Source organism: Halichoerus grypus, chromosome 1 (genome assembly GCF_964656455.1).
Source record: "Halichoerus grypus chromosome 1, mHalGry1.hap1.1, whole genome shotgun sequence".
In the NCBI taxonomy this organism is placed as follows: Eukaryota; Metazoa; Chordata; class Mammalia; order Carnivora; family Phocidae; genus Halichoerus; species Halichoerus grypus.
This window is the reverse complement of record NC_135712.1, coordinates 81370823-81389543: the sequence shown is the minus strand read 5'-3', so window position 1 is coordinate 81389543 and position 18721 is coordinate 81370823. Positions and strand designations below refer to the sequence as shown.

At 41.0% G+C, this 18721-nt stretch overlaps 1 protein-coding gene across 5 annotated transcripts in view; it reads right to left on the bottom strand.

Annotated features, from left to right (window-relative positions):
* ABCC5 (ATP binding cassette subfamily C member 5) overlaps positions 1–18721 on the bottom strand; it is a 171412-nt gene that overhangs the window by 64697 nt on the left and 87994 nt on the right. For all 5 annotated transcript variants that reach the window (XM_036122454.2, XM_036122456.2, XM_078068317.1 and 2 more), the window contains one exon: positions 16110–16293. In XM_036122454.2, coding sequence (XP_035978347.1) covers positions 16110–16293 — 184 coding nt within the window. The remainder of the gene's footprint in view (positions 1–16109; positions 16294–18721) is intronic.

Genomic DNA, 18721 nt, shown 5'->3' with positions numbered 1-18721 from the left:
AAGGCCCATTGATAATAGTCCACTTCTCAGCTTCCCATTGTCCAAACCACAGGGTTAATTCCTTTAGAACAGCCCAAGAGTTGGTGCAAAGGGTTAACAGCTAGGACTCATGAAAGATCACCAGCCAAACCACTCTGAGTTCGGCCCACTGGCCGTTATTCTGGCCGCTGCCTGAGAGGCTCTACCTGGAGGAGTGCTCTATCCACTGCTAGAAACTACTGGTGTATGGGGTTTCTGCTCCTCGCACAGCTGGGACGGAAATCCTAGGGGCACTCTCTCCTTCTGTTGTCTCTGCCACAGCGCCTGACCCATATCTTCCAGAGGCACAGACACATCTAACTCAAATGGCAGTCCTGCTTGGGAGATGCCCAGAGCTTTAATCTACTTCACTAGATTTTTGTCTTCTCAAAGGAGGTGAGCTGCTCTGATCCCCAGTCCCACACATGCCCTTTCTTTACCAGGTGGCATAAGGGGGTGGAGGCACCGTGTCAGGTGGCGAATAAAAGTCTTCCCAAACTCCCAAACCTCTACAAAGGCTTGTAGCTCTTTCACTTTCTTAGGGGATGGACAGGCTTGCACCTTATTAGTACAGTTTCCGGGATAATGCCCATCTTGACTCCCAAAAACTCCACAGCAGTGCCTGGGCCTTAAATGTTCTATGGGTACACTCCTATCCTCTCCCTCACAGGTGTTCCAGCAAAATCTGCAGAGTGGGTCCTGCAGCAGAGGCAAGTCTCCACACGGTAACATTATATCATCAATGCAACGGGCCCATTTTACTGATGTGGAGGAGGAGAACAGGGACAGGTCTCAGGCTACCATCCCATGACACATTGTGGAGCTGTGTGTGTAGCCTTGGGGAAGCACATGAAAGGTCCATCACTGCCCCTCTCACATGAAGGCAAACCGATCTTAGTTATCAGAACCCTGTACTTGTCAGAGTCTTTTCCATGAATCTCTTTGAAGATGAAGCACTTTTGCAGGAACACTTTTGCAAAAGCATCAGAATAAAACAATAAACGTCTGTAAATGACAAAAGACTTAAAAATGGCCAGGGTTAAAGATCTGATGAGAGTTCATTACAACATGATGGACAAAGAAATTTGGTTATTTCTGTGACATCCTTTATAAAATAATAACTAGAATCATGACTGAACATTATACCAGAACATATCAGATTTTTAGGAATTTTGTGTAATTTCTGGAACAATGTAAGAAAGTTTAGCATCACTTCTTATTTGACAATGCTTCCCATGAAATTTACCATGCCAAATAAGTCTAATTAGTTCAATGTCTTCCTTTCACAAGGACAGAGAACACATCTTTTGAGATGTTCCAGGGACTCTGTGAAAAATCCCAAAGTTAGTTCAAAGTCAACAAGACTTCTTTAGAATTTGATTTATGGGAAGTTTGTCAAAAATATCAAAAGGCTTAAAACACTTGATTAGATTATAGGCTGCTGTGAAACAATACTTAGTTATTCATTTTGCCAAAATGACAGTTAAAGACTTCAAAAGCTAATATAGAAAGTTACAGAATTGTAAAAAAACTTAGCTCTTTTAATATCAAAGACCTGATAAAGATAACATGAAGCACAGGAAATTATTTCCATAAAACAGAATCTTTGTTTTCTAGGTGGATTACTTGAAAGGTAAAGAAAAACCGTTCACAATCTCATCAAGAATAGACCAATAATCCAAGAAAACTTTGTCCTTTTAGCAGATGAAGTAAAATTGTTTCAGTTTTACATGAGTACGTTATTGATATTAAAACTTAAAACTGTGATGTGATGAGCACTGGGTGTTATACACAACTAATGAATCATTGAACTTTACATCAAAAACTAATGACGTATTCTATGGTGGCTAACTGAATTTAAATAAAAAAATAAAGTACATTAAAAAAACCTTAAAACTCTTTTCCTTTAAGCCAATTAAATAGAGATCTTTTACATAGTAATTTTGACAATGCCCTCTGGAGATAGAAAAACATCACATATATAATATATATCCACAGACATACGTAACATGCAGATAGACACAAACAGAGATCCCAGAGCTTTCATTCCAAAACTCTAGCCATGAATCAGATACCACTCACATGGCTAAAGCTGTTTGGGGCAAGGGAACTTCTATAACAGTCTGTATTTTGAAAAGCCTCTTTTTTCCCTATTTATAAATTTAGCCTCTGTGGGCAGTGTTTTGGTTATCTCCTGGGGTGCTTACATTTCAAAGACATGATAAAATTTACGACTTCAAGCGGGGACAGAAAGAGTGCAAGTTTTCTCCTAGGAGTTTTTTGAGTAATTGCTATTTAGAACTTTCCTCTGTAGTAGGGGTTGGACAGCACTGGCTCTTTGTCTGTTTCACTGTCAATCACCACAGTATCATCCCTTTCATTCTATTCTCTTCACTTTTTAGCAATCCCCCTCTTAGAATCCTAATCAGGCTTTGTCACAAGTGCTCAGACCTCAATCCACAGCAGCCCGTACCCTCCTAACTTTGCAAAATGGCACACTAGGATCTCTAACTTATTATCCCGCTCTCCCACCTTGTCTGCCATTCCCAAAGCTAGTCATCTAGCTTTGAACTAGAACAGGTGCACATCGTTCTCTAACTTCAGCCCTTCCTAACGCAAGCTTCAGCCTCTAGCTGGGCATCAGTGGCCTGCAGAGCTGCCCACAGTAGAGAACAGCTTACTGTGGCAGCCATTCCTTTCCCTCCTTTGCCGCAGTGTGCTATGTGTAGTTTCTCAAAAGCACATCAAACCCACTGGCATTTTTAGGGTGTCCCAGTACTCGCGTGGTGGTCCACAAGCGTCTAACATATAGGCCACGACTCCCCACATCAAGGTTGATTTGGGGACCAACCAACCAGGGATTTCCCTCAAGGAGGATGCCTCTTTCCAGTGGCCATTTCTTTGGTCTCCTGGCTGGCTTGCCAATTGCTGGTTTGTAAACTGGTCCCCATACACACAAGGAGATATCAAAGAAAGAGGCAAACCATTCCAGACTGGTAGGTGGCAGGTTTACTAAACAAGGGAACTTACATGCAAGACTTTTCTTTAGTGGCCACAAGATGAGTAGATCTCCACTCCCACCTGCCAGAATCTTAAGAGTTTATATAGAAGCAGTAACCAGGTTCAGTCATGTATACGGTCCAGGTGGTCTCAACAACACATGGTTATCTCAAGGCTGTGTCCCTGGGGCAGCTTCTGGGAGAGCGGAAGGCAAGTGGCAGCCACATTCCAAGGACAGGGGTCAGAGATAAGGAGCTTCCCATTGTAAGGGTCCAGCTCACAGATCAGTTGGTAGTTGCATCCTCTTGATGACCCTCCTCCAGTGACTGTTAGCTTTAGTATTTTCAGTTTTATTTTGTTGACCTGAAGCTGCCTCTATCCCACCGTCCCTGGGGCTTTAGCGAGAAATAGAGGAAGCGAGGGCAATCTTCCTTATTTGTAGCCAGATCTCAGCCAAGCATTGTTTCAAGTATTTTATAGATACTAACTCATTTAAATCCTCATAACAACTCTAGGAGTAGGTACTATTATTTCTCCTATTTTATAGCTGGGGAAAGGGAGACACTTAGATGTTAAGTAGCAGCAGGGATTTGAATGCAGGCTCCAGAGCCAAGGCTCTTAATCACCATGCTACATTCCTCTCAAAGAAAAAAACAAGCAAATAAACAGTCACTGTACAAGATGACCTCAAATGTTCCTTTCTAGACAGCGCTCCTCTTTTCCCCAGGATGAGTATCGGATTAAAATAAACTCTGACTCTCTAACTCTGACTCTCTCAACTAACCTCATGATAAGCAAATAGTAGTTTCCAAAGTCAGTCACAAGGACATGATCAGAACACTAGAATGCAAATAAACTTTTACTTAATTGCAAAAATGTACTTCCTGATTATTTTTAAACCAAAGGTAAACAGATGTTAAAAGATAGATACATTATAGACTTATACTGAAACATAAAATAAAATTATTTTTATACCACCCTGCCAGTAACTGCACAGATGTCTCATCCTTTTAACTATTCTACTGGCCTAACTTCTTCTCTCTAGGCTTCCTAAAAAAGCTTACCTGGCCAAGAATGCCAGGGAAAAAAAAGTATGTCTGTTCAAAGGTAAAAATAAACGGATCCTACCATATTAACATTCTGTAAAGTGAGTTATCAACATTCTAAGGTTGGATGGATTAAAAATGGAAATGAACCAAGAGAAAAGACTTAATATATTCAAACCATAAGGGCTTACTATACGAAAGCATAAATAATATAACAGGGTAGAGAAACATGATTCAGTGAATATTGCTGGGACAAACAAATAACAGATTAAAGATGAATTAATTGAGATCGAGGTTTCACTCTGTGATACTGTGATTTATAAGAAATATATATTTGGTGATTCAGATAACCAAAATATATTTTCATATATATTTGGTCTTCATCAACAGCTCCTGGATCAAAACCCCTACTACTCCAAAACCCCTTAGAATTTCATAAGTGCTGAGAGTGATAAAGGTGTCTTTTATTGTCTTAATAAAAGTGACTTTTGGACCCCATCCAAGGTTGGGGGCTGATTGCTGGAAGAACCAACCACATGATTAAAGGGTTGAAACTTTCAATCTTGCCCCCCACCATGGGGCTGCAGGTTGAATCAGCCAATGGCCAATAACTTAGTCTATAATGACTACGTAATGAAATCTCCATAAAAACTCAAAAAGACTAGGTTTGGAGAGCTTCCAGGATGATGAACACATGGAGATTTGGAGAGACTGGTGCACCTGGAGGTCCATGCCCTTTCCCCCCATCTTGCCCTGTGTTTCTCTTCATCTGGCTGTTCATATCTTTTATCACATCCTTTAACAAACTGATAGATGTAAGTAAGTGTCTCCCTGATTTCTGTGAGCTGCTCTAGCAAATTAAAAGAACTTTAAGTAGGAGGTCGTTGGAACCTCCCATCTGTAGCCAGTCGGTCAGAAGTATAGGTAACAAACAAGCTGGGGCTTATGACTGGCGTCTGAGGTTATGGAGTGGAGGGCAGTCTTGTAGGACCGAGCCCTTAACCTGTAGAATCTGATGCTGTCTCAGGATAGTGTCAGAATTGACCTGAACTCTCAGACATCCTGCTGGTGTCCAAGAATTGCTTGGTGTTGTGTGTAGGAGATGACCCCCACGTTGGACACCGGGAACATCAACATCTAAAAGACACACCATACATAAATCTATCTGGGAGTAACCCCAAAAAGTTACATTAAAAAGATGAAATAAATAGAAGAGAACTAAACAGCTTATTTAAAAGCTGAGCTATGGGAGGGAGAGTCTCCATTTTCCCCCAAAGCCAGAAACTTACCAAAGGCAAGATGGATGGTTTTAAATTTAAGGAAAACTTTTGCATAATGAAATTAACATTAAGGGGAAGGGGAATAAAGCTACAGAAATGACCCGCTCACTAATATATTTGAACAGCCAGCTTTTACTGAAAAATGTATGATTTTTTTAATCCAATCATTCAACAAGTACTTACTGAAAGGCCTACTACGTGCCAGGCACTGCTCCAGGTGCCGGGGATGCAGGAGTGAACAGACAGACCTCACACCTCTATATCACTACCTTCATGCACGTTACATTCTAGTATTTATAAAAGGCCCAAATCCAGAATGATCTACTAAATTCGTTCAAAAGCTTCTATCTCTCAGCCTCTAAATTCAATGTCACCAATTGAAAAATCTAAATTTTAAGATACAACTCTATATACCTCCAATACAAGGAGGGAAATGCTAAGACAAACATACATCATCTGAACGTTGAACCGATATTTAATATGCCACTGGCAGGTACTCAGGAGAGCACTCTACATGCTCTTTGTCTTTATAATAGTAATGTATGAAGGAAAATTTTCCAAAGAGAAAAATAATTTAAATCCAACGGTTTATTAGGAACGAAATACCTAATACAAAATTAATGGCTAAACTACGTTAGATCAAGTATATCAGCTCAGTGCTGTCCAACAGAAATATAATGCAAGCAATAAATGTAATTTAAGTTTTCCTAGTAGCCACATTTTTAAAAAGGTGAGATTAATTTTAATAAAATATTCTATTTAATCCAATAGATACAAATTTTATCTTTTAAATATGTAATCAATGAAATTGTAATAATGTAAAATTACTTACATTTTAATGTAATATATGTAATAAGTAGTACATTATTTAATGCAAAAATGTAATAATGAAAATTATTAATGAGATGTCTTACACTCTTTTTGTACCAAGTCTTTGAAACCCAGTGCGTATTTTCTATATCTAGCACATCTCAACTCAGAATGCACATGTTCAGCAACATGTGGCTACAGCAGGACGGTGTACATAGTCCCTTGGTTCTCAACGGAGGGGGGCATTTAGCAACGTTCGGAGACATTTCTGGTTGTCACAACTGTGCACCCAGTGGATAGAGGCCAGGGATGCTGCTGAACATCCTACGATGCACAGAACAACCCCCCACAACAAAGAATTCTCTGGCCCCAACGTGTCAGTAGTGCTAGGGGGAGCCCTACATGGCTAACGAGCTTACATAGTTAGGATCGCATGTATGCTGATCTAGGGGGATGTATTTTATGAGGCCTACTTGTTATGTTACAGTATTTTAAATCCTTTTTATAAGTAACCTTGTAAAGCTTCTCCTGAGATGGGATAAGGGCACCCATTTCTCTTTATTTCCCCGAACACGGCACTGCAGGCTGAAAGGCTCTCCGCAGCCCGGTGACTCGGCCAGAGAAAGGCATCTGCAGCAGTTGATACGTTCCAAAGGGAAAAATACTGCTTGATCCAGGGACTGAGAAAACTTGAAACAAGGAAATACTACTGCCACTTATATCTTCCTGAGGATTATGTAGCTAGGAGATGCTGAGCATTTTTTGTCCTACTAAGGTGATGCTGATGGGGCACAGTGGAGGGGGGGTGGGGGACTGGGGAGCTAAGGGGCCCGAAATCCACGTTCTGCTACGGTTCAAATAAAGGTCAGGGAAACACATGGTCATATTCCTGTCTATCTGGTGAGGGAAACAAGGACTCTTTGACCCATAAGCAAACAGAGATCTTGCATAAGAGACTTCCCCTCCGCGGTGCACGCTAGCACCATCCCCATGGCTGTGATAATTGGCGCACCTATGACGCAGCATGGCCGCCGCTTAACTAGTTGGCCCCATCTCATTTTAACAGGCTGCCAGAGCGGAATGTCTGCTGACAGGGCAACCATGGGCTTTTCCCTGCATGGAGGCCCATGGGACAAGGTACCAGGGGCCAGAAATCATTCCCCAGGCTGCACAATCGCTTCCTGACAGCAGGACAACAGCGGGGCAGCCTTCCTAAGCCCAGGGGCTGAGGATTCATCCAAGTTGTTCCTGAATGCAGGGAGGGCAGGAATCAACTGGCAGTGGAGAGGCGCCTCTCGGCTTCCAAGGGGATTAAAGGCTGCAACACTCTTGTCTGGCACACTCCACAAAAAATCGGTATTTGGGACACCATCTGAATGGACTGGCCTCAGATCCTACAGCACATTTTCCCTCTCCTCTCCTTAACTCAAGATCTTAACACAGACTCAGAATGGGCAGCCTCTTATAAACCTTTCTGGCCCAAGTAAAAGCTTTTCTGTAGGTGTCCCTGCCCTATAGCTGCCTTTAGGACAAACATCTAGACAGACAAACTTATTAAGGGGAACTCTTATATCATCAAGAGACTCAAAATATTAAAAATTAAATTAAAAAGAAATTAAAATTTTCTTTTAAATTAGAAATTAAAAAGGTGATACTCTCCCAAGACCAGCTGACTTCAGGCATTCCCATCCTCCCTACCTCCAACAAGGCAAAGAGAACCACAAAGGACATTTCCTCTCCCAGTTCTCATCCCATCCTTACTCCACTGGGTTAGGAACATGATCTTGACTATCTCAAGCTCTTCCCTTAAGAACTTCCAAATTAGTGGCCACTTCAGTCCAGGTGAATAGCAAAATTCTAGAAGGCAACCTTCAAGAGTTCATCCATAAGACCAATGGATAGAACTTAACACCAACATCATGGTAATCAGGTATTTTTCTGCAGTTCATAATCTAGCATCTTCCAGTAATTGGCAGGAATTTGACAGCTTTTAGTTGTTTCATAAGCTAAATTCCAAGGAATCTATTCAAAGTTCAAAGTTCCTATTATGCTGGGGTGTGAGATTAACGTTGTTATTACAATGATAAGGTCTCAAAGGATTAAACTGAAATTGAACCAGAGGAGAAAAAAAGACTTACAGGAAACACTTGGAGCCCCATTGGTTGAGGGGATAAGAAGAAACTTTATTCCATGAGATCTACACCAGAGGTTCTCTGCGCTGGCTACACATTAGGATCACAAGCACAGCTTTAAAACAACACGGGTGCCTGAGTGCTACTCCAGAGACTGGTTTAATTGGTCTGGGATATGGCCCTGCATTGGCATTGTTTTTAATGTTCTTCAAGTGATTTTAATATGAAGCCTAGACTGAGATTTAGATAGTAGAATTTTGCTCTTCTGCATTTGACAAAATCTCTTCAAGACTGTCAGGCTTTAGCTTTAAAAAAAAAAAAAAATCCAAAGTATAATTTGTACGTAAAACTTCCTTCAGTGCCTAGCACCATGCACATGCCCACATCAGATGCTTAGTACAAGACCTTAGAGGTTCTGTCACGTGACCCCGTACTGCAGAGCAGGCTGCAACCACCGACCAGGGTGAGAAGCAAACACAAAAGTGAAGATTTGGGCAGCTTGGCCATTGTTCTACTGTGAGAATACATTTAAGAAAACCAAGTGGCTGCTCAACACCTTATCTGCTCTGGTAAACAGAAGTTCTCATCTGAGTATCTAATAAGAGTTAAGTTGATTCCTTGAACAGCTAATTTACAAAATAACCTTAAATAATTAAAACATATATAAAGATCTAATTACCCAAATAGGCTAACTCCCTAAAAAGAGGATAAGAAGGGAAGGGATAGACAAGCTTAATTCTGCTAATTAGTGAATTTCAGTGCGCCAAATTAACTTCACATTAATCTGTCATTGTGATATTGACAGGTTTGATCATTGCAAAGACTTCTGGAGGCCCTGTTTCCTGTTCCTGGCATTGACCTTTTTATTTTTGATTAAGAGGGAAAAAAACGGTGAGACATTAAAGAAAGCATTAGCAGAAGGCTACCTAAAAGCAGAACCAAGATTTCACTGAACAAGTTTTCATTAACCATTTGTAACATCCCAATTATATATCCTAACAAAAGAAAGACTCAGGTATTTAAAGCTGCTTAAAATACAGGAAGCTGGGGCATCTGGGCGGCTCAGTCATTGGGCATCTGCCTTCGGCTCAGGTCATGATCCCAGGGTGCTGGGATCAAGCCCCGCATAGGGCTCCCTGCTTTTCAGGGAGCCTGCTTCTCCCTCTCCCTCTGCCCGCCGCTCTGCCTACTTGTGCTCTCTCTGTCTCTCTGTCAAATAAATAAAATCTTTTAAAAAAATAATAAAAAAAATAAAATACAGGAAGCTGTTCCAATACTTCTCTTCCCTTTTGACAGAAAGCTCCTTTAACTCAGGCCAACAGGCTCTATTTCCCTTAAGCAGCATTTCCTAGGAAAGCAGCAGTACCCCTACTTGCAGCCAGCCCAGCAGAGCTCCTGATCCCGGCAGCACGCCAGCCTCAGGAGACCCACGGCACTGTGGCTTCATTTCACCACGCAGGAAAGCCACTTGGGCTCCGCACCAGTAACAGAGCTGTTGTCATCTCTGCCAGAGGACTCTGGGCTGCTATTGGAAACCAACACCCGGCACCACGCCAGATAACCGTATCACACCCGTACTGAGCTTTATCAAGCTTTACAGATGCCTACAGGGAAAAGGGAAAAAAAAAGAGCAGGTGTTCTTACTCATCCTATCACTGACTGTCCAGAAAATCTGCTGAGTCACTGAGTACCAATCAAGAGAAAAATAATGCAGAGACTGCAAATACTAATCTCCTTCATCCTGCTCTCCTTCCTAACAGCAAGTGGACTCCCAGGTAATATTCTGGACTCTGAAAACACAAGGGCATACACAAATTCACATACCCTTAGTCCATACAGAAAAGCTTTCGGAGTTCAAATCTTTGAAAGTGTAATGTACTAGACAAAACCATTTTATAACAGCAGCTGTTGCGAGGTAGAGGGATTAAGGGTGATCTATGTTTTCTACTATAATCTTCTACAAGTTGCATAGTTTCTATATTGAGACCGTAATTCTTTCATAATAATATGTCTTAGAATCATATTTCTTGGTAAGAGATTAGACTCACGTCCTTGATCCCTGGGATATAACTTCAGCTCACCAAAATACTTCAAATCATTAATTATGAAAACTCCAACCAAGGCTAGAGGGTCAGTCTAACACGGAACTAAAGGAAACACAAGTGAAGATCACTGGACTTTATGAGTACTTGCTTTGTTACCTTTTCTACAGGCAGAATATTCTAACTTGGTAGAAAGAAAATTTCACCATTTTTTTTGAGAGAAGGGAAAAAAAGAGTGAGCGGTCATAATGGCATATGAGTTAACTTCTGCTTATTTCCATTCTTCCTCTTTTTCTGGATTAGACATGCTTGTGAAAAACAAGTCACCCTTGGCTTTGGCCTAAGAGCAGCAGGCAAAAACTACCACCACAATAAAAAAGCTTATAGAAGTATCAAACAGCTTTGTCTTGCTTCTGCTTAAATTTTTTTTTTTTTAAGATTTTTTTTTTTTTTTAATTTATTTGCGAGAGAGACAATGAGAGACAGACAGCATGAGAGGGAGGAGGGTCAGAGGGAGAAGCAGACTCCCTGCTGAGCAGGGAGCCTGATGTGGGACTCAATCCCGGGATTCCAGGATCATGTCCTGAGCCGAAGGCAGTCGCTTAACCAACTGAGCCACCCAGGCGCCCCGCTTCTGCTTAAATTTTAACTTAAAGCAACTAAAATCCAAACTCTTCGGCCCATTATTCAAGAACACACATCATCTGAAACTCGCTGACCCATCCCTCTACATCTGTGACTCCACGCTTCATGCATACAGCCAACAGTGCCTACTCCTCCCTATCCACAGCAATTTCCTCTGCCAGTTCTTCACTTCTCCACATTCTACCTATTCCTCAAGTCTCCAGTCAATGCTACCTCCTCCTGACATCTTCCCTGATCTCAAAGACTGAGGCATTCTTTCCTTCTTATTAATTTCCACAGCACCTAAATTACAGTCATCTATGTACATGCCTAGGAGTTTCAGGTTCTACAGCAGGACAGGCAGGCCCCTCATCAGTTTCTCTTCATCTGCACCAGCCCACTTTGTTCAGGGTTGTGTGTGCAGCTTGGAGACTGCTGAATACAAAGATGAATAAACATCACATCTTAAAACAAACAAACCAGGGCTTGTGGAGTTAGTGATCTACATGTGCAATTGGAAGAAAAGGAGCCAGGAGAATCATGCTTCAGACACAGTCAGTGTTAAGGAGTAGTCTAGACATGAATCTTCATGTGGGTTCAAATAATGCCAGCCTAATGCCAAGCTTAGTCCTTAGTCTCAAAAAAACTAACAGCAGCAGAAGGCCCTGCAATACACACCTCAGGATTCAAGGATGTCTGCTAAGCATCAAATAGTGCATGGCCACAAGCATTAACTTAACAGTCCTAAACAAAGGGTAAGTGTGAAGATGACTGATTTTTACCTTCATTATCTCTAAGCTGATGGGACACAACTATTTGAAGATGTCACTGATGAGAGCAATTTTCCCAAAGGGTATTCCAAAAGAAAGATTTGGTCACAATACAAAGAAATAGGCAAACTGTGTACTCCGTAACTTTGCTTACAGCTTGAGGAAAAAAAAAAAAATCACTGACCTGTTCAAAATCAGAATTTGTTTCTGGGTGCTTTGCTTCTGACTTATAGTTTGACACGGTTTCACGTTTCCATGTCAACTGAACCCACGAAAGGCTAATGGGGGTGAATAAAACCTTGTTTGCCAATTAAGAGCCACAGATGTATCCTTATCTTTTGTTAGTTGGAGGTGCTGTTTTTTATTTCTGATGAATACCTGGGCATCTGAGAGGTCCTGTCCCAGATTTGCTCCTTAACAACTAATACAGAAATGATAGTTACAATCATATGACATGAAATTGTAATCTAACCAGTTAGCTGCTTACATTTTTTTAAAAAAATAAATGTTTATATAGCCATTCTGCTTCCCAACCAGAAATTTTTTATCATCTTGCTGGTTCTGTCAGCAAACTGCTAACATATGAGACAAGTTCAAGATAAACGTGCCTAAGAAATTTGGGGTTTTGACAGGTAATACTCAAGAAAATTCTAGGTGGTATGTGAACGTTTAAAAACATTTGATGTTAGGGCGCCTGGGTGGCTCAGTCGTTAAGCGTCTGCCTTCGGCTCGGGTCATGATCCCAGGGTCCTGGGATCGAGCCCCACATCGGGCTCCCTGCTCAGTGGGGAAGCCTGCTTCTCCCTCTCCCACTCCTCCTGCTTGTGTTCCCTCTCTCACTGTGTCTCTCTCTGTCAAATAAATAAATAAAATCTTTAAAAAAAAAAAAATTTGATGTTACACATTCATTTGAATGTATATGAAAACTAGGCTGCATAAACCTGTGATTTTATTGCTTTGGTCAAGGCTGAGCAAAAAGAAACCCAGTAGATTAAAAGAAATACTTTCACTAAAAAAAGTTCAGAGGGTACAAGGATAAGATAAAAATCATGAAAACAGCACTCAAATTTAAAAGTCTGGCAAACATGAAAGGATAATGAAAATGAAATTCATGTGGACTCCTGAAATTTTATCAAAGTGGTGTTAGCCTTCCTGTTTCAAGATAAGACTCGATCACATGAAGGAAACTTGCTGTCTGGCAGCTGACTTAATAATTTAGGGGACAAAAGGCACAACAGTGTCTCTATTTCCAGTTCTTCTCCGCTGCAGAGGAAAAGCTGGGCTGCCACCGCACATCCTAATGTCAACTCTACTCTAACCACCTGAACAGGGACCCTGGCCCCAGAAATTTCACCAGACCACATAATAGCTTCCCACGTTCCACCTCCTTCTGCTCTATCAGCCATCCTTGGGCAAGCTTGCTCACTCCAAGGCTTCATCTAAATGGATGCACTAATGACTTCAAATTTTTTTCTCCCGACTCCACTTTTTGCCTGTGCTCTACCTACCTACTGATCATTTTATCTGGATGTGCTCAAATTCAACATGTTCAAAGCAAACTTATTCTCACCCCCTGAATCTTCTTCTCTTCCCATACATTGGTTTGGGGATTCATAGTTTTAAATTCTTACCACCAATCCCATAGCCCCCAATACTTCCTTCTCCTTCCAGAGATGCCCCTAAGTATCGCCTCTCTCCTCTCTCCTCCCTATTACGCTTGGACACAGACCCCTGGCCTCTCTCATGTGGACTGGCATAGGAGCCTCCTGACTGCTCCTTGTATTTTGTCTCTTCCTCCTATATGGGTTTTTTCCACACTCTCTCAAAACTAGTCTTCCTAAGATAAAAATCAAGTCTTAAAAATCCCTCTCAGCTCAGTATCATTAGCCATCGGGTAACACAAATGAAAACTACAATGAGATATCAGACATACCTATCAGAATGGCTAAAAGAGCACAATGATAACACCAAATACTGGCAGGAATGCTGAGAAACAGGATCACTCATATATTGTTGGTGGGAATGTAAAAGTGTAGATAGCCACTCCAGAAAAGAGTATTGAAGTTTCTTATACAACTAAACATGCACTTAAAAAACCATATGACCCGCCAACTGCACTCCTGGGCATTTATCCAGACAAATGAAAGCTTATTCGCACAAAATCCTATATGCAAATGTTCAAGGCAGCTTTATTTGTAACAACTACACACTAGAAAGAACCCAGAATGTCCTTCAACAAATGAATGGTTAAACAGATTATGGTTCCTCTGTAACAGGGAATAGTACTCCCAGTTAAAAGGAAAGAACTATCTGTAATATGGACTGCTACACACAAAAAGAAAGTTCTGATACACATAACAAAGTAGATGGATCTCAAGGGAATTACACACAGTGAAAAAAGCCAATCTCAAAAGTTACATATTATGTGATTCCATTTATATAGCATTCTTAAAATGACAAAATTACTGAGGTGGAGAACAGATTAGAGGTTGCCTGAGCCTGGGGGAGAGGGGAAGGGAGGTGCCTGTGGCTGTCAGGAAGGTGAGGGTAGCATGAGAGACCCCTGGGACGGTACTGTTGTGTGTTCTGACCATGGTGGTGGTCACACAAATCTACACATGTGGAAAAAACTGCATAGAATATACACACACAAACTAGTACCCACAAAACTGTAAAGCTGGTTGTCTTTTTTTTTTTTAAGATTTTATTTATTTATTTTTGAGAGAGAGGGAGAGCGAGCACAAGTCGGGGGTAGGGGTGGGGAGGGGCAGAGGGAGAAGCAGACTCCCCGCCGAGCAGGGAGCCTGATGCGAGATTTGATCGCAGGACCCCGGAATCATGACCTGAGCTGAAGGCAGACACTTAACTGACTAAGCCACCCAGGCGCCCAAAACCAGTTAAGTCTTAATAAGGTAGATGATTGTATCAATGTTGAAATACCATACTACAGTGTTGCAAGAAGTTGCCATTGGGAAAAGCTGGATAAAATGTATATGGAATCTCTTTGTATTATTTTTTGCAACTGCATGTGGATCTGTAGTTATCTCAAAATAAAAAGTGGGGGGAACCCACCTCAATAACTTCTAAGAGCTCCCCAATGGCCATAGTAAAAGATTCCTTAGCATAGCATGCAGAATTTTCTTTCACATCCTAAGCTCTAGACAACTAGTTCTACGATCTAACACTTACTGAGCACAGGCTATGTGGCATTTTGTATGTATCATCTCATTTCATCCTCAGTGATCCCATGAGTTAGGTTCTACCATCAACATCAACACCATTTCATTCATAAACCACTAAACACAGATGACACAGTAGCTTGAAGGCATCCCCACCCAGTCACGCTTCGAAGCCTGGCTCCAGTGCTACCTTTGTGAGCTTTCCCAGAGTTAAGTGCTATACTAACAGTGCCCAGCTCTCAGAAGATATTCAATAAGTGTTTAACATAAGGCCTAGACAAATGACACAAATCAGTCACAAAACTGGCACCCTAAGGATCTGACAGTGATTACGTTGACTATGTTTCTCCAAAGTTAAGCTTGAATGGGAAAGCACTGTATAATACACAGTGCGGACAGAAAACCCCTATTAGTGAGAAGATGTCAATTAATAAGGCAACGGCTTTCACATACCAAAGAGGGACAGGTAATGCCAGGCTAATGAAACTCCAGTGTCAGCTGCAAAGTTCGCATGTTTCTCAAGTTTGCACGGAACAAATACATGAACACAAACCTCACCTTCCTAAACCCAATCACCCCCATTCTTCCTTATTAGTTACTTATGCAATTGAAGAAAAGGCATGGTTGTTTGTTTTTGTTTTTGTTTTCAGAAGAAAGATATTTCTTCCAGTTTAAAATGTGTATTTCATTACTTTCCTTGGAGAAAACTAGATTCGTATCTAAAGGCTCCTTCGCATTCATGGATTTCCTCAGAAAACTTAAGGATTATACTACAACAATCTAGAATTGTTTCAATACTCTGAAATCTGAATGAGTCCCTCCAAAGGATTTGCATTTTAGACACAGACAACAGAGGTAGGGGGAAAAAAAACAATTTTAAGTACACGCATGAAGTTTAATGGTTCATATTCCCTCTGCTCCCTCCCCAGCACTCCCACCCCCATCCCCACAAGCTGACTTCTCTTAAGCAAAGCCTTTTCAGAAGGCACCAAAGGGCAGTATAAGCCCGAGAGAGGAGAACTCAGAGGGAGAAATAGGTGGGAGGCCGAAGTCAACCTCTCCTCCTTCATGTGCACCTATAAATTCTTACCAGTGACCTAAAGCCAAGAACAAAAATGAAACTTCTTTTTAATGATGCATTACAGGAGAAAAGAAGGTGTACTGCAGCAAGCAGGTAAGAAAAGGGATTCAGGAAAGGAAATACTGACCGGTCGAGTTCTCTTGTATTTGGAGTCCTCGCGGTCTCTGTGCTGCCCAGAAGTGCTGGTTCTCTCCCTCACATTTCTATAACCAGGACTGGGGATGATATACTCTTTTCCTATGTCGATATCCTTCATCTTCTCTGAGTGGAGGTGCCAGGGCTCACAGACTTTCGGTTTCACTTGAGAATTTCTGAAATTAAAAATCCACCGAGGAAGAACACTGCACGTCAATGATACCAGAACTTTAAAAATAATTTTTAAAAACTTTTTAAAATTTCATCAAGGAAAGGTATTTCCTAAGTTGTGCTTAAGCATATGCAAAAGTACTTTAAAATAGGAAAAAAGGGTGGGCGCCTGGCTGGCTCAGTATGAAGAGCCTGAGACTCTTCATCGCATCAGGGTCATGAATTCCAGCCCCACACTGGGTGTTAGAGATCAAATAAATAAATAAATAAATAACTTTGAATAAAATAAAAGGAGAAAAAAGGACAAAAGCATTAAAGTTTTCTTAGCATTATATCTATAAAAAATAATTTTTCAGAAATTTTTCAAGTGCCATTTCATTTTTTATTTTTTTTAAGATTATATTTATTTATTTGACAGAGAGAGAGAGATAAAGAGCACAAGCAGGGGGGAGCCGCAGGCAGAGGGAGAGGGAGAAGCAGGCTCCCCACTGAGCAGGGAGCCCGATGCAGGACTCGATCCCAGGACCCTGGGATCATGACCTGAGCCGAAGGCAGACGCTCAACCAACTGAGCCACCAAGGCGCCCTGCCATTTCATTTTTTAAAGAAAAAAAATTCCAGTGTAGTAGAATCAAGAATTACCACTTCCCACCTCCAAGGGGGGAAAAAAAAGATTAGAGAAAAATAAGCACACCAGTAGGGCTACTGCCCCTTTCAACTAAGCTGAAACCCAATGTATAGAGCATTTAGATAAGTCTTTAAAAAAAAAAGGCTTTCAAGTCTGTTCCAAGCATTACAGACTCCACAATTTTAAAATGGATATCATTCCTCCTACTAAATGTTACTAAATGAAAAATTACAAAGCACTTATTCTATCATTGATATATCCCAGGTCTGCAGTTTTATAATCAAGTAATAGATTAGTTGTTATTTTAAAGCTCCATGAAGTTACATGGATAAAATACAAACCAATACTGCACCTTAACTTTACAAACAAATTCCCCGTGGTGCACTGAAAGTGTTCTAAAATTAGACAGTGGTGATGGTTGCACAACTCTGCGAACGTGCTACCCAAACACTGAGTTGTATACTTTAAAGGGGTGCATTTCATGGTATATAGATCATATCTCAATAAAGCTGTTATTAAAATACAATAACAAAAACAAATTCCCCATCCTGTCCTACAAAATCTTACCTAGTATCTACCTGAAACTCTGTTCTAAACCCCTGCTTGCTTGGCTACCTTTAATCAATATCCTGTATCAACTCTGGTTACTTCTGAGAAAATAAAACACATACATTCCCCTGGAAAACAATTTTCCCACTCTGAGATGGTTCAAAGTTTCCCAGATACAAGCTGATAAAACACCTTTCATACCAGCCTCACTAACAATTAAAGAAGTGTAGCTGTGTTGCCTTTTGGATTCCATAAATTCCTACCTATCACTGTGTCTTAAAAGTACTACTCTGCGGACAAAATTCTGACAGCTACAATTCATTTTTTAAGATAGCAGAGAAAAGGAGAATACTTACTAAATAAAAAAGGACTAAATCTCCTCCACACAGACGTGCTTTCAGCACACAAAAAAAAACTTGACTTCTGGCCTTTCAGCAGTCTGGTTCAAGTACCCTGAGTTGATACTGCTAAATTACTTATCTTAAAAAAAAAAAAAAAGGTCACCTTGTCCAAGGACAAACGACACCATAAAGAACACCGGCTTACAACCAAGAGCACAGCAATCACGTCACTGAGACCTCATTAAGTCTAAACTATAAACAGACCTGGCATCTGCCAGTGTCCCCAATGTCGGGATGCAGCTGCAGATCAGAGTAATCCTTCTTGTTAGAGGGATCAGAGAAGTCCAACCTTCCTCTCAAAAGGTACCCTAATGGGGTAGCTGATTATGTGGAAGCTGAAAAGATTAGTCCTCCTTTATTTTAAAAATAAAAAAAAGGCAAGAGGAGGGAAGTGAGTTTGAAAAGGACACAGCCAAACTAATTGACAATACCAAAGGCCATGTCAAGAAAAACATAAAGCGCATCTCAATTGTCTAAGAACTCACGATAACCAAAGTTTGTTCCAATCACTTTATTTCAAGTTATCCTATGTATAAAGGGGGTGGGGAACAGTTTTCCATTACCTCTAACACTCTTGTTTCTTTAATTTCCTGGGAAAAGAGGCATAGCCATGAAAGTAGGCAGGCCCTGAGTAGGCACAAAGTTACCATCTCTTGGCCTTGAGCATCAGGAGGATTCCATTGTCTGTGTATCAGGGCTGTAAGACAGGGCACCCTGCACGGAGGCCACCCCAGAGCTAGGAATCCCTATCGGTTGTAGAAAGCAACTGAGAAAGGATCACTAGGCTTGACTCTTTGATTCTATGTGTATTTCCCTATTTTCCTCTGTTCTCCCTCACAGTTGCTCAAAAGTTGTT